Source organism: Oncorhynchus kisutch, linkage group LG1, assembly GCF_002021735.2.
Source record: "Oncorhynchus kisutch isolate 150728-3 linkage group LG1, Okis_V2, whole genome shotgun sequence".
In the NCBI taxonomy this organism is placed as follows: Eukaryota; Metazoa; Chordata; class Actinopteri; order Salmoniformes; family Salmonidae; genus Oncorhynchus; species Oncorhynchus kisutch.
In genome coordinates, this window is record NC_034174.2 from 61610520 (window position 1) to 61624911 (window position 14392).

At 39.8% G+C, this 14392-nt stretch overlaps 1 protein-coding gene across 1 annotated transcript in view; it reads left to right on the forward strand.

The window, feature by feature from the left end:
- The window catches only part of LOC109889906 (complement C3), a 61090-nt gene that overhangs the window by 33522 nt on the left and 13176 nt on the right, over window positions 1–14392 (forward strand). The window contains exons 16-31 of the mRNA XM_020481725.2: window positions 1248–1316; window positions 1701–1895; window positions 2079–2196; window positions 2316–2398; window positions 2487–2626; window positions 2858–3070; window positions 5023–5083; window positions 5341–5427; window positions 5746–5949; window positions 6632–6707; window positions 10255–10414; window positions 11885–11986; window positions 12148–12298; window positions 12499–12662; window positions 13756–13914; window positions 14224–14283. Coding sequence (XP_020337314.1) covers window positions 1248–1316; window positions 1701–1895; window positions 2079–2196; window positions 2316–2398; window positions 2487–2626; window positions 2858–3070; window positions 5023–5083; window positions 5341–5427; window positions 5746–5949; window positions 6632–6707; window positions 10255–10414; window positions 11885–11986; window positions 12148–12298; window positions 12499–12662; window positions 13756–13914; window positions 14224–14283 — 2042 coding nt within the window. The remainder of the gene's footprint in view (window positions 1–1247; window positions 1317–1700; window positions 1896–2078; window positions 2197–2315; window positions 2399–2486; window positions 2627–2857; window positions 3071–5022; window positions 5084–5340; window positions 5428–5745; window positions 5950–6631; window positions 6708–10254; window positions 10415–11884; window positions 11987–12147; window positions 12299–12498; window positions 12663–13755; window positions 13915–14223; window positions 14284–14392) is intronic.

The window sequence follows — 14392 nt, forward strand, 5'->3', positions numbered from 1 at the left end:
TAGATTGAATCCCGAGCTAACAAGGTAAAAATTGGTCGTTCTGCCCCTGAACAAGGCAGTTAGCCCACTGTTCCTAGGACATTGTAAATAATAATTTGTTCTTAACTGACTTTCCTAGTTAAATAAAGGTTAAATAGATCTTTGGAGCTCTAATAATCTGCGCAGAATCTCAAAATGGCCTTAATCACTTGGACCATGTACTTTTAATGTAATCTCAACTGCAATACAGGTGATTTGGTTCTGCTATTAGATGAAGCACAGTGATGACGCATTAATCCTTTGTATAAATAAACAAAATATATGACATTGTATTCCCATTTGAACTTTGCTGTGCATGTAAATGGTTGAAAGCGTAGTGATAGACATTTGGGTGAAAACTAAACCAAAAATCTGACGTTGTTTTTCCATTGGAATTTGGTTATGCTTTTAGATGGTTGAAAGCATAGTGATAACACATTAGAGATTCAGTAACTGCCGGGTGTTTTTTGAGTGGGTGAATATAGGTTCCAATTTACTTCGAACTGCACAGAGACATAAAAATGGTATCCTTGAGTTAATCTGAAAATGGACAATCTTGCAATCTCTTTAATAACCTGATCTGAATGTGTGCAAAATATGTGTTGGCTGAAAATTGGATGTTGTGTGTCTCTCAAAACCATTGGCAGTCAGCTTACTTCTACCTCTGACCTCATAAGGGTTGATACCTCGGTTGGCCACGCAGAGTTATCATTTCTAGACACTTTGTAAAAGTCTTACAACGTAGCAAAAAGATGCCAATGACTACTAAGCGTTTGTTTTCGGACACACAGAACACCTGCTTACTCATTCGTACATTGATATATCACACTCCTTCTCTTCATTATGGCCTCCTTTCACTCTTTTTCATGTTTTTGTTTGGCCTGGCTTTGTTTTGACTACTGTTTTTTTCTTCATTTCTACAATTGTTAAGTGACTTTGGTTATTTGCAAAGCGCTATATAATCCCAAGTATTATTATTATTGTTATTATTACTTAATTTATTATAATAATACTTAAGTTGTAAAATACACAATTGGCAATATCACATTTTAGCCAGTTTTAGCCAGTTATCAGCTGGTGTATCATATTTTACTTCACCATAGTATCTTCATTCTCACTGTGGAATTTGGTTGATGTAGGCCTAAAACATTTGTCCTTAATATTGCCTTGTCAAGTCTCCCAGGCAGGTTTTGTGCATTGAAATCCATCTTCTTCTTTGTGTGCTTTAGTCTCCAGCTGCCCTGTCAACTCAAGGAGACGACGAGCAGTGACTATAAATGATGTCGTAACCACACTGGGTAGGACAGGAGTTTCTCTTCTTGTGATGCCTGATCTTAAAACTGGATGTTTTTGTTTTAACCATGTACATATATATGTATTTATTTATTAGTAGAACTTAGTACTTCTTTCTTACCAAACAGACATCTGTTGCAAGGATGTCAAATAGTGTTTTATTGTTTATGTTTTCAACCTCTGGGAATGAGAACCAATTACGAAATGGGAAGACTGCTGTCCACATTGGCCACAAAAAAAACTTCAAATGATGTTCTGTTGTTTTTTCTTTCATTGAATTATATTCCTTTAAAATTCCTTTAACTCTCAGCACTGGGTTTCCCTAAAGGTTTTGCAGATCACTCTGCGATAATGCAGAATCTCACTGATAATGCACTTCTCTGTCCTAGCGAGCCAGTACACAGGCCTGGAGAGACAATGCTGCATGGACGGTATGAGGAAGAACATTCTAGATTACACATGCGAGCGGCGTGCCCAATACATCAGCGATGGAACAGACTGTGTGGAAGCCTTCCTGAAATGTTGTAGAGAAATGGCCACCAAACGTGAAGAGGCCAAGACTGACCAGCTCATATTAGCCCGCAGTAAGTGAAACAACTGTAGTGGACTGGAATGGTCAATTCTAAAATTGCACACCATGTAAATCCAGTGTGATGAAAAAAAAACTGAGTGTGAATGTATAAAATATTCTGGTATTCCCTTCTGTGTGAAAGGGAAAGACATTAACAGTGATGGGAACTGTCTGACTTTCTGTCACTCTTGGTAAGGTGAAGAAGAGGATGAAGATTTCGAAAGTTTTAACGACATCATTTCCCGTTCCTTCTTCCCTGAGAGTTGGCTGTGGAATGAGGAGAGTCTGCCGCGGTGTCCTGACAATAAGCAGTGGTAAGAGCAGTATTTATTGAGATCGTTCAATGCACTACAGTAAAATGCCTTCTAATCCATATTCCTTTTCCCATGTAATGAAAATCCTACATATTTTCTTTCTCTTTTTACCATTTTAGTCCTGTGCATAACATAAAAATGACCTTACCGGGTTCCATCACCAGCTGGCAGATCACTGCCATTGGCCTGTCCAAAACACATGGTACTCTCACTTATTTTTGCCCATCTTTCTATATTGGTGGCTACTCTTTCTACATCTTCCATCTTATGGCAACTCTCTTGCTCAATAGGAATCTGTGTGTCTGAACCCCTCAAAGTAATTGTTTGGAAGAACTTCTTCCTTGATCTGAAGCTGCCCTACTCTGCCGTACGCAATGAGCAGCTGGAAATCAAAGCCATTCTTCACAACTACATGGAGGAGTCTATAACCGTAAGCTTATTGTAATTTAAAGGCAGGCACGCAACTGTGTTGAGTTGAACCTGCAGATGCAGGTAGTATACAGAGTAAACTGCTAGACTGCCCAAATATTTCATTCTAAAATCAGTATGACCTCTTCTGTGCCTTATTATAATTATTATAATTATTATTATACCATTCAGTGTGGTATTTATCTGATTAGATGCACGGCGATGTGACTACCCCTCTCGACCTTAATGGCAGGTCCGTGTAGAACTGAAGGAGACATCAGACGTGTGCAGCTCTGCCAGCAAGAAGGGGAGGTACATTGTTACTGTTATGGTGGACCCCAGGTCCACACGAAGTGTCCCCTTTGTCATCATCCCCATGAAGCTGGGCCTCCATACCATCGAGGTGAAGGCCTCCGTCCGAGATTGGGGTGGTCGCGACGGTGTTAAGAAGGAGCTACGTGTGGTGGTAAGGCAAACCATTGCTTCTTAACAGATGTAACTACCCTGAGGATGATATGTAATTTATATATGGACATGTGTCGATCAGTGTGAATCTGATTGATTGAGTCTGAAATCCCAGTCCTCGAAAAATGAGGGCATCCACCTTACAATTATGCTAAGAGGTCAAACCTGGAAAGGAGCAGAAGGCGCTCAAACAAATTCAGATGAGGTGTCGCATAAAAAAAGAAACGGTCCAATTGTAACCAATAAGGGAGGGTTCTTTGGGCCAACATAGGGAAGGGGCCCTTGCCCTTCACAGAAACATCCTGTCGTCAATGTAGCCATTTCCAAATGTCTAAGTTATTGAAACAAGGTTTTGACTTCTCATTTAGAATGTGACCTTTCCCAACCTATCCCGAGGTGCAGTTTGGCTTTATTTGGTGCCACTCGTGTAACCAACTACAATGTAAGAAGAACACTAAATAATTAGTGTTGCTAGAAAAAAAGAAGTTCACTTGTCACTGAAATCACTTGTCTTTATGATAAGATGGCAGAGTAGAAAGCTCCCAGTATCTGACACAAGGGGTCTGCCTGTCCAGGCCCTTGTGGATCTTTAGTTACTTGTAGAAGAGGGGGATGTTGGACGTACAGGAATGCTCTCTCATCAGTGATTTACTGCTTCCACCAATGTCTCCTTTACCCCTTTTTCGTGATATCCAATTGGTAGTTACGATCTTGTCTCATCGCTGAAACTCCCCTGAGCTGGGGAGAGGCGAAGGTCGAGTCATGCATCCTCCGAAACGTGAACCACCAAGCCGTGCTGCTTCTTAACACACTGCTCACTTAACCCGGAAGACCGCCGCGCCATTCAACTCATAATTGAGGTCAGCTTGCAGGCGCCTGACCCGCCACAAGGAGATGCTTGAGTGCGATGATCCAAGGAAAGCCCTCCGGCCAAACCCTCCCCTAACCTGGACGGCACTGGGCCAATTGTGTGCTGCCTTATGGAGTTCCCAGCCGGCTGTAACACAGCCTGGGATCAAACACAGACTGTAGACGCTCCTCGGCACTGCGCTGCAGTGGCTTTGACCGCTCCGCCACTCGAGAGGCACACCGATGTCTCCTTGTTCAGTTTGTTGCAGGTTGGGGTTGGGTCGGAGGACAATGGCCTGTATAAATTGAAGTCTGACAATTGTCTTTTGTATTCAACAATATAATTGCCAGTATACATAATCACTGTCGCCCGCAGTGGTCCACTTGATGAAAATATTGAGTGTAGAATCTGCCTGTAGTTTGTTCAGGGACAGATTTTTGTTTTTTGTTTTGTTTATTCTGCACCCACCAGACTTTACCTCATCTTCCACAAGGTATTCATGGGTTTGAATTGAATCTCTTCAAGACAGGTGGAGTGGGTATCACTTGTGGGGGGAAAAAAACACAATCTGGTAGTGCTGAACATTTTCTGGTCAATAGAAATGTTAAAGTCAATAATAGGTGTTTTGGAACAAAATATGAATCTTGATTAAGAAGATTTCAGCTGGTGTGAGGTGCTTTTGGAAGAAGTTGACTTTTGGCTCGTCTGGTATTGTACTGTTGCCTCAAAACCTGTTAGCAAATACAGTGAGCTCTCCTTTAAAAATACACCTAATGGGATTTCTTGTACTAAGATCCGATGGTCCATGAGACCATTGTCCTCATTTTTGATACGAAAGTAATGTGGCAGTTCTTGAACTTTGTGGCGGATGTTGAATCTTGAATCTTTGGTAACTGGAAAGCCCAGCTATTTTACTGTGATTCCAGACCATTCCCATAAGAAGTAGGCCTATTTGCTGTTAATTAAAGTAAATACTTTATCGCCCCTATTTGGAAAACCGAGGCCACCAGGTGAATTGTTGTAATTCAAGCAAAAAACATATATGCTGAGTTGATTAATAAGTAAATGAGCAAATTAACGTGTTTTCATTCTAACAATGACAGCCCGAAGGGGTGCTAACAAGGCTTGAAGTGAAGAAAGTGGAACTGGATCCCACCAAACACGGTGAGTGTATGGTAGCATATACAGATGTAGATCATCTATAGTTCCAGTGACAGTATTACCATTCGTTGCACTGATGAGTATCATGATGGTTGATAATATACATTTTCCTCTCTTAATTAATATGCAAGTCAAATTGTATGGCTCTACCTGTAGGTGAGATTGAATGGAAAAACTCGTAACAACTGTTTACATTATTTGCTCTCTCTCTGTCTTTGTCGCTGTCTCTCTCTCTGTCTCTGTCTTTCTCCGGTTAAAAGGGGGGACAGATACTGTGCGTGTTAGGAGTGGTGCACTGGCTAACCAGGTTCCAAATACACCTGCCAGAACACACATAAGTGTGACAGGTGAGACGGAATGATCTGACACACATGGACCATTTAGAAATGTACTACGAATACGTGTTAACAACATTAGTTGAATAAGCTAGTTGCCCTAGGCTCACTAACGTCGTATTGGTTCACAAAGCTAGAGGACCACTGAGTAGCAAGTCTATTAGACCCATGGTATTCTTTATAGGTTAAGTTAAAAAAAGGTTAAAATAAAAGTAATAAAAAGAAACTGTCTTTGTCATGTTGTCACTGACAATTGACTAAGTCATATTCCAGTTATTATTATGTTTAATTGTGTGCATTTATAATGTTTTACTATCTGCATCTTTTCAGGTGAGCAGTTGGCCAGAACGATAGAGGCAGCCATCAGTGGTTCACCCCTGGGCGACCTCCTTAGACAACCAGGTGGCTGTGGGGAGCAGAACATGATAGGCATGACTTTACCTCTCATCGCCACACATTACCTGGACACGACCAAACAGTGGGATAAGGTGGGATTAGAACGCAGAAATCAAGCAGTCAACTACATTCAAAGAGGTGAGAAAGTTATGAATTCCACATTTTAGTTTTGCATTTACAGTTGCACACCTCCCAGAGAGGATGGCATTGATTGGAAGTAAACACATTATAGTTATGCTATAGGCCTAATGTTACAGTGCAGTTTTAACAATTAATGTTTTTGTTTCTCACATTTGATTTGGTTAACAACCCCACAAAAAGCAATAGTTCGATTTTTTGACATTTTTCTTTTTCTGCTTGAACAGATCAGGCGTGGGTTTCCTAGCCTTTGTAGCGAATTTGGTATTTTATCTTTCGACAATCAGTGATGTAGGGGTAAATTAACATAGGTGGGTAAATGCCGATCGTCGTTCGGGATGAGTAACGCTCCGTATATTTTCAAAATAAGTGTGTTTACTTCCACTACACAACTATTGACAACCCAGACTGAACGCTACTCGTACAAAAGAAAATAGCTTCATTTGTTGACATTTGTTTGTAAACGCACAGAAGCATAAACATAGATTTTTATCATTGCTACTCTCTCGCTGCTTTGTGACTGAGTTGTGGAGTGAAATAACATAACATGTTAGCTACAAAGGCTTTGGGAAACTCACCACACTACCTGTGGTGTTATCAGTACAAGTTATTTCTTATCAGCACAAAACCAATCAGCTTTGATTATCTTCATGGTTCATAGTTTTCTTTTGTTATTATCAAGGTTATGAGCAAGAACTGGCCTACCGGAAAAAAGATGGATCATATGCTGCCTTTGATCATGAGCCTAGTGGTACCTGGTGAGCTACACCTTCACACACTTCCTCTCAATACCAGGGACACAACTTTAGTTGTACAACATATAGGCCGAGGTCTACTGTATGTTAAAGCAACAATCTGCGATTGGTGCGTCCATTTTTTAAACTAAACGAATGACATTGCCATTGATTCTTCAAGACTTTAACAGCTGTTTTACCCCATTAGAACCCAAAATATAAGCTAAACATTACTAAAATGTTTGTAAAAATGTTCACAGTTTTTGATCTCATGAATGGTCGGTCCTTGCATCCACTGTGTGTAAACCCATTTGGGTCTTTGCGTGTCAAAAAGATACACGTCAAATAACAAATAATTTGCTTCTTTAACTGAATAGTAGAGTACCCCCCTGAATTATTGGCACCCTACGTAAATATGAGCAAAAAAGGATGTGAAAAAATGTCATGTTTGTTCATCAGATTGATTTTATACTCTAAATATCATGTCTATAACCTCAAATTTTTAAACCTCTAAAATTGTTCAAAGGAAAAAAAATGTCATCAAGAAATTATTATTTTATTCAAAAACATGCGTGTCACCATTATGGGCAGCCCTAGAAATTCTTATGAACATGAAGTTAGTCTGAGTCTTTGGGAACTCCTAAAACTTCTCTGGGATATGTGGGACGCTCGCCAACAGCCAGTGAAATTGCCGGGCGCCAAATTAAAAACAACATAAATCCCACAATTAAAATTCCTCAAACATACAAGTATATCGCACCATTTTAAAGATAAACTTCTTGTAAATACAGCCACAGTGACCGACTTCAAATAGGCTTTACGGCGAAAGCACTCCAAACGATTATGTTAGGTCAGCACCTAGTCACGGAAAACCAAAGCCATTTTCCAGCCAAGGAGAGGGCTCACAAAAATCTGAAATAGCGATTAAATGAATCACTAACCTTTGATGATCTTCATCAGATGACACTCATAGGACTTCATGTTACACAATACATGTCTGTTTTTTTTTTATAAAGTTCATATTTATATAAAAAAATCTGATTCTACATTGGCGCGTTACATTCACTAGTTCCAAAAACATCAACATCAATTCAACAGAAATACTCATCATAAATGTAGATGCAAATACAAGTTATACACATAGATTTATAGATATACCTTTCCTTAATGCAACCGCTGTGTCAGATTTCAAAAAAACTTTATGGAAAAAGCAAACCATGCAATAATCTGAGACGGCGCTCAGAAAATAAATAAAATTATCCGTAATGTGGGAGTCAACAGAAACCAGAAATAACATTATACATATTCCCTTACCTTTGATGATCGTCATCAGAATGCACTCCCAGGAATCCTAGTTCCACAATAAATGCTTGATTTGTTCGATAATGTCCATTATTTATTTCCAAGTAGCTACTTTTGTTAGTAGCTACTTTTGTTAGGTATACAAATCCAAACGCTCGTGCAGGTCCAGCATAACTTCGGACAAAAACTTCAAAAAGTTATATTACAGGTCTTAGAAACATGTCAAACTAAGTATAGAATCAATCTTAAGGATGTTTTTATCATAAATCTTCAATAATGTTCCAACCGGAGAATTCCTTTGTGTGTAGAGAAGCCATGGAACGCAGGTCGCTATCATGTGAAATGCGCATGACCAGGAAATGGCTCTCTGCCAGTAACCTGACTCATTCAGCTCCCATTCAGCCCCACAACACAGTAGAAGCCTCATTCAAGTTTCTAAAGACGGTTGACATCTACTGGATCCCAAGGAAGTGCAACTTCATCCATATCCCACTGTGAATTCAATAGGGGCTGGGTTGAAAATCGACCAACCTCACATTTCTCACTTCCTGTTTGGATTTCTTCTCAGGTTTTTGCCTGCCATATGAGTTCTGTTATACTCACAGACATCATTCAAACAGTTGTAGAAACTTCAGAGTGTTTTCTATCCAATACTAATAATAAATATGCATATATTAGCACCTGAGACTGAGGAGCAGGCCGTTTACTCTGGGCACCTTTCATCCAAGCTACTCAATACTGCCCCTGCAGCCATAAGAAGTTTTAACAAATAAGGCAATGGCTATAAAATAGATAGCTAAATGCCTGAAAATACCCATCTCCACTATTAGAGCAATAATTAAGAAATGTAAAACAACTGGATCTGTGATGAACCTGCCTGGAAGAGGACGCAAGTGTATTTTGCCCCCACGCACAGTGAGAAAGATTGTTGTGCCACTTGAACTATCTCCAAAGATCACAGTTGGAGAATTGTAGAAGTTGGTTTCATCTTGGGGTCACCAAGTCTCCAAAACTACAATTAGACGCCACCTTCATGCCAACAAATTATTTGTAAGGGTTGCCAGAAGAACGCCCCTGCTGTCACCAAACCACAAATTTAAGCACCTGGAGTTTGCTAAATGTCATTGGAACCAGTTTTGATTGGAACCAGGCTCTATGGTCAAATGAGAGTAAAGTAGAGCTTTTTGGCAACAAACGCCAGAGGTGGGTTTGGTGTAAAAAGAGTCACGGTCATGCAGAAAAGAACCTAATCCGCACTGTGATGTATAGTGGTGGATCTGTGATGTTGTGAGACTGTTTGACTTCCAGAGGCCCTGGGAACCTTGTTAGGAGACATGGCATCATGGACTCCATCATGTACCAGGAGATTTTAATCCCAAAACTGTCTGCCTCTGCCAGGAGTCTAAAACTTGGTCGTCGTTGGATCTACCAGCAGGACAATGATCCAAAGCATACCTCCAAATCCACACAAAAATGGTTCACTGACCATAGAATTAAGCTTTTGCAATGGCCATCCCAGTCCCCTGACCTAAACCCCATTGAAAACCTGTGGGGTGAGCTGAAGAGGAGAGTCCACAAGTGAGGACCATGGACTCTGGAGAGTTTTGGAGAGTTTTTCTATGGAGGAATGGTCTCAAATCCCATCCTATGTTCTCCCACCTCATCAAACATTATAGAAGACAACTCATAGCTGTTATATTGACAAAGGAAGGGTGCACAAAGGACTAAATGCAGGGGTGCCAATAATTGCATGTTTTTGAATAAAAGTATTATTTCTTGATGATGATTTATTGATTTTTGATATTTTTTTAACTCAAAAAGGTTAGATTCATATGATATTTTGGTGTAAGATTAAGCTGATAAACAACAAAGACATTATTCGCAGGCTTTTTGGTTCATATTTACCTAGGGTGCTAATAATTCAGGAGGACACTGTATATGTTGACTTAAGACAATAGGACCTCGTAATGGTGAGAAAAGACCAGAAGCAGCTTACACTTTGAGGAATCCACTTTAAAGATGTTTCAACTTTCAGTTTTTTATTCATTAGTAAAAAATAAAAACTAATGTAAAAAAGTAAAACATAATTTCACTTTTACATTATGGGGTATTGTGTGTAGACAAGTGACCCCCCCCCCCCCCCCCCCCCCCCCCCATGGGAAAAGTCAAGGGGTGTGAATACTTTCTGAAGGCACTGTACAAGTTGACATTTCATTCATGGCAGGGTAAATTATACCTAACTGTACCTACATCTCATCCTTCCATCTAGGTTGACAGCTTATGTTGCTAAGGTATTTGCCATGGCAAACCCTTTAATCGTTATTTCGGGAGATGTCCTGTGCAGTGCAGTCAAGTGGCTTGTCATGAAAAGACAGCGACCCAATGGCATTTTCGAGGAAACTGGCAAACTCCTACATCCCACCATGATGGTACTGTTTGTGTTGCTGGCAGAAATTTTATTAAATACATTTATTAAACTATTTCATATTTAATTTATTTAATTGTATTAATCATATTATTTTGCAAAACTGATTTCTCTAAGACTAATACATCGCACTCCTACCCGTGACAATATTATCATTACCATTGCCTTACAGGAATGATCTCTTATGTTCAGAGTATCCATGTAAATGTAACAAGAATTATAAAAGAAATACTGAACAAAATATAAACACAAATGCAAGAATTTAAAAGATTTTACTGAGTTAGGTTTCATATAAGGAATCAGTCAATTGAAATAAATAAATCAGGCCCTAATCTATGGATTTGACATGACTAGGAATGCAGATATGCGTCTGCATCTGGTCACAGATACCTTAAAATAAAAGTTACGGGTGTGGATCAGAAAACCAGTCAGTATCTGGTGTGACCACTCTTTTCCTCACCGTGACACATCTCCTTCACAAAGAGTTGATCAGGCTGTTGATTGTGGCCTGTGGAATATTGTCCCACTCCTCTTCAATGGCTGTGTGAAGTTGCTGGATATTGGCGGGAACTGGAACACGCTGCCATACACGTCGACCCAGAGCATCCCAAACATGCTCAATGAGTGACATTTCTGGTATACAGGCCATGGAAGAACTGGGACATTTTCAGCTTTCAGGAATTGTGTACAGAATCTTGCACCATGGGGCCTTGCATTATCATGCTGAAACATAAGGTGATGGCGGCGGATGAAGGGCACGACAATGGGCCTCAGGATTTCGTCACGGTATCTCTGTGCATTTAAATGTCCATTGATAAAATGCAATTGTGTTCGTTGTCCATAGCTTATGCCTGCCCATACCATAACCACCATGTTCACAATGTTGACATCAGCAAACCGCTCGCCCATATGACGCAATATACGTGGTCTGCGGTTGTGAGGCCTGTTGGATGTGCTGATAAATTCTCTAAAGCAAAGTTGGAGGCAGCTTATGGTAGAGAAATTAACATTCAATTCTCCGATGGACATTCCTGCAGTCAGCATGCCAATTGCATGCTCACTCAAAAAAAGATCTGTGGCATTGTGTTGTGTGACAAAACGGAACATTTTAGTGGTCTTATATTGTCCCCATCACAAGGTGCACCTGTGTAAGGATCATGCTGTTTAATCAGCTTCTTGATATGCCACACCTGTCAGGTGGATTATCTTGGCGAAGGAGAAATGCTCACTAACAAGAATGTAAAATTTGCGCACAAAATTTGAGAAAAATAATGCAACATTTCAGGGATCTTTTATTTCAGCTCATGAAACATGGGACCAACACTTTACATGTTGCCTTTATATTTTTGTTCAGTGTATTTCTAAGTTGTATCTTGAGTTTTTGAGTCTGTAAAATATTGAGAATGTAAAATATTAAACAAAAAACCCAGATACCAACGTAGATATGGTTATTTCTGTCTGTGCCAATCTACAGGGAGATGTACTGGGGAAAGACGTGGATGACACCTTGACAGCATTTGTGCTCATAACCATGCAGGAAGCACACACAATTTGCATAAAGAACGATGGTATCAGGGTAAGTGGAATTTACACATTCTCATGTCCTCCTATTACTTCTCTCATACCCATGTTTTCTATGGCCATGCATATTCAAATAACAAAGGCATTGAGTCGTTTTTGAATGCCTTTTAGGATACTTAAAGAAGTTAGCAATTGCCTCTCTTCCTCTCCCTCCAGAACCTGCCAGAGAGCATTGAAAAGGCTAAGCAATACCTAGAATTTCGGAATCAACACCTGACCAACCCTTATTCAGTGGCTTTGACCTCATACGCCCTGGCTAACGAGGGCAAGCTCAACCAGTCTATCCTATTCAAACACTCATCTACAGGTGACAGTATAAATCCTCCTTTATAGTAGGAAATATTGAGTAATTGAACCCTATGGACAGTATTATGTAGCCTAACCCATTTTTTACTTTTATAGCCCGATACTCTCTGCATCAAAAAGCTACATTTTGCCAGTGTAGCAGATGTTTTTGTACAGTTTGGTTTTTGTTAATTATAAATAATGTTTGTGTTTCCCACACAGACCGGACCCACTGGCCTGTTTCAGAGAACCACCTTCTCACTCTGGAGGCCACAGCTTACGCCCTCTTGGCCCTGGTGAAGGCCGGTGCCTTCGAGGAAGCTGGTCCCATCGTTAGGTGGCTCAAAAGCCAGGGTTTTCAAAGAGGAGGTGAATCATCCACTCAGGTACAGCCAGACCCATGTAACACGTGACATCAAGCATCCAACAAGGGCAAACAGGATGGCTAACTAACCTTGGCTAAGACGGGCTAATGTCCATACATCGTTTGAAACAGGCTGCTTCGGGATCATGCAACATTATAATTCAATATAAGGAAATATGCCTTGTGGGGATGCATCATGTGATAGAAATCTGCATTTAGGATATAACAAACAACACTCAAGAGCCACATACAGTGAGGTCTAAAATGATTGACACCCTTGGTAAAGCTGAGCAATAATGACTGTAAAATAAATAATTCAAATACTGAGTAATATTGTATTCTCAAAATGTTTTGGAAATTACGTTATTTTATACTAATACAATAGCTCAGAGAAAGAGATTTTGTTGAAGTATAAATTTTTTTCTCAAAAAGGTAAGGGTCCAAACGGGAGGTTAGCATGTCTTGAGGGTATGATCTTCGACCCTTTGTAACTTTCTCACTCATCGTCATTCATGATTCATCCAGGATTATCCGTAATCACGGTAGCATCCCTATTTATGTAGAAGTGTTTAGAAACATATTCTATTATTATTTACAATAAAAGTGACTCCAAAATAACACAATACATTATCTACCATTCATTTCAATTAGGCACAAAAGAATCTGAAACACAACCAAAACTAACTGAACATGGTTCCAACAAGGTTGTAGTGTACTAGGAATATGGGACCAAATACTAAACTTTATGTATATGAATCTTTAGGGGTGTCAATCATTTTGACCCCTACCTTTTCAGAAAATAAAGTACTACTTGTAAAAAAATATATCTTTCTCTGAGCAATTCTATTAGACTCTTAATTCTATTAGACAGGATTTTACTGAGTTACAGTTCACAGAAGGAAATCAGTCAATTGAAATAAATTCATTTAGGCCTTAATCTATCGATTTTACATGACTGGGATTTTTTTGCAGGATACAATATAGCTCATTATTTGAATTATTTATTTTATACATCATTATTGCTAGTCTTTATCAAGGGTGTCATTAATTCCGGACCCAACTGTATACAGGCTTGGTACACATTCAACACCCTCCTTCTGTTTCTTCCAAAACAGTCCACTATCATGGTGTTCCAGGCTGTGGCAGAGTACATGGCGAAAGCAGGAAAAGTAAAAGACATTGATCTGAATGTGGACATTGATATCTCAGGGAGATCTGAAGTCGTCAAGTGGTCATTTAGCAAGAGTACCGCCTTACTCACACGCACCGACAAGGTAAGGACGTATGCACACATAAGTCTCTTTGTAACACGTGAGAAGTGCAAACCTATTGTCCATGAGCCTAGAACACAGTCGAGACAAACTTTTGAGTCACTCGAATCACATTTCTCAGTCAGAATGTTGTGGTGTGAACATGGTTCCCTGAGGAAAGGAACAAGGCAACCTGCATCACAGAGGGGGGAAGGAGAAATGTATGTTAGATAGAGAACGTGAATTAAGAGAATAGTTGATATTAGTGAGAGACAGAGGAAGTCTATATTGTCTGTTAGGCAGGTCTGAAATGAAAGTTTGTATTCTGTATAGGTCCAGCTGCATGATAACTTCACAGTAACTGCCAAAGGAACTGGTCTTGGGGAATTATTGGTAAGAAGGAAGGGGGGGTTAAATTGCACTGGATTTAAATTAGCCTAATTAGTGTGTGAAGACATTTGATTGATAACATAAAGATAAAATTAGTACCCAGGGATAACCA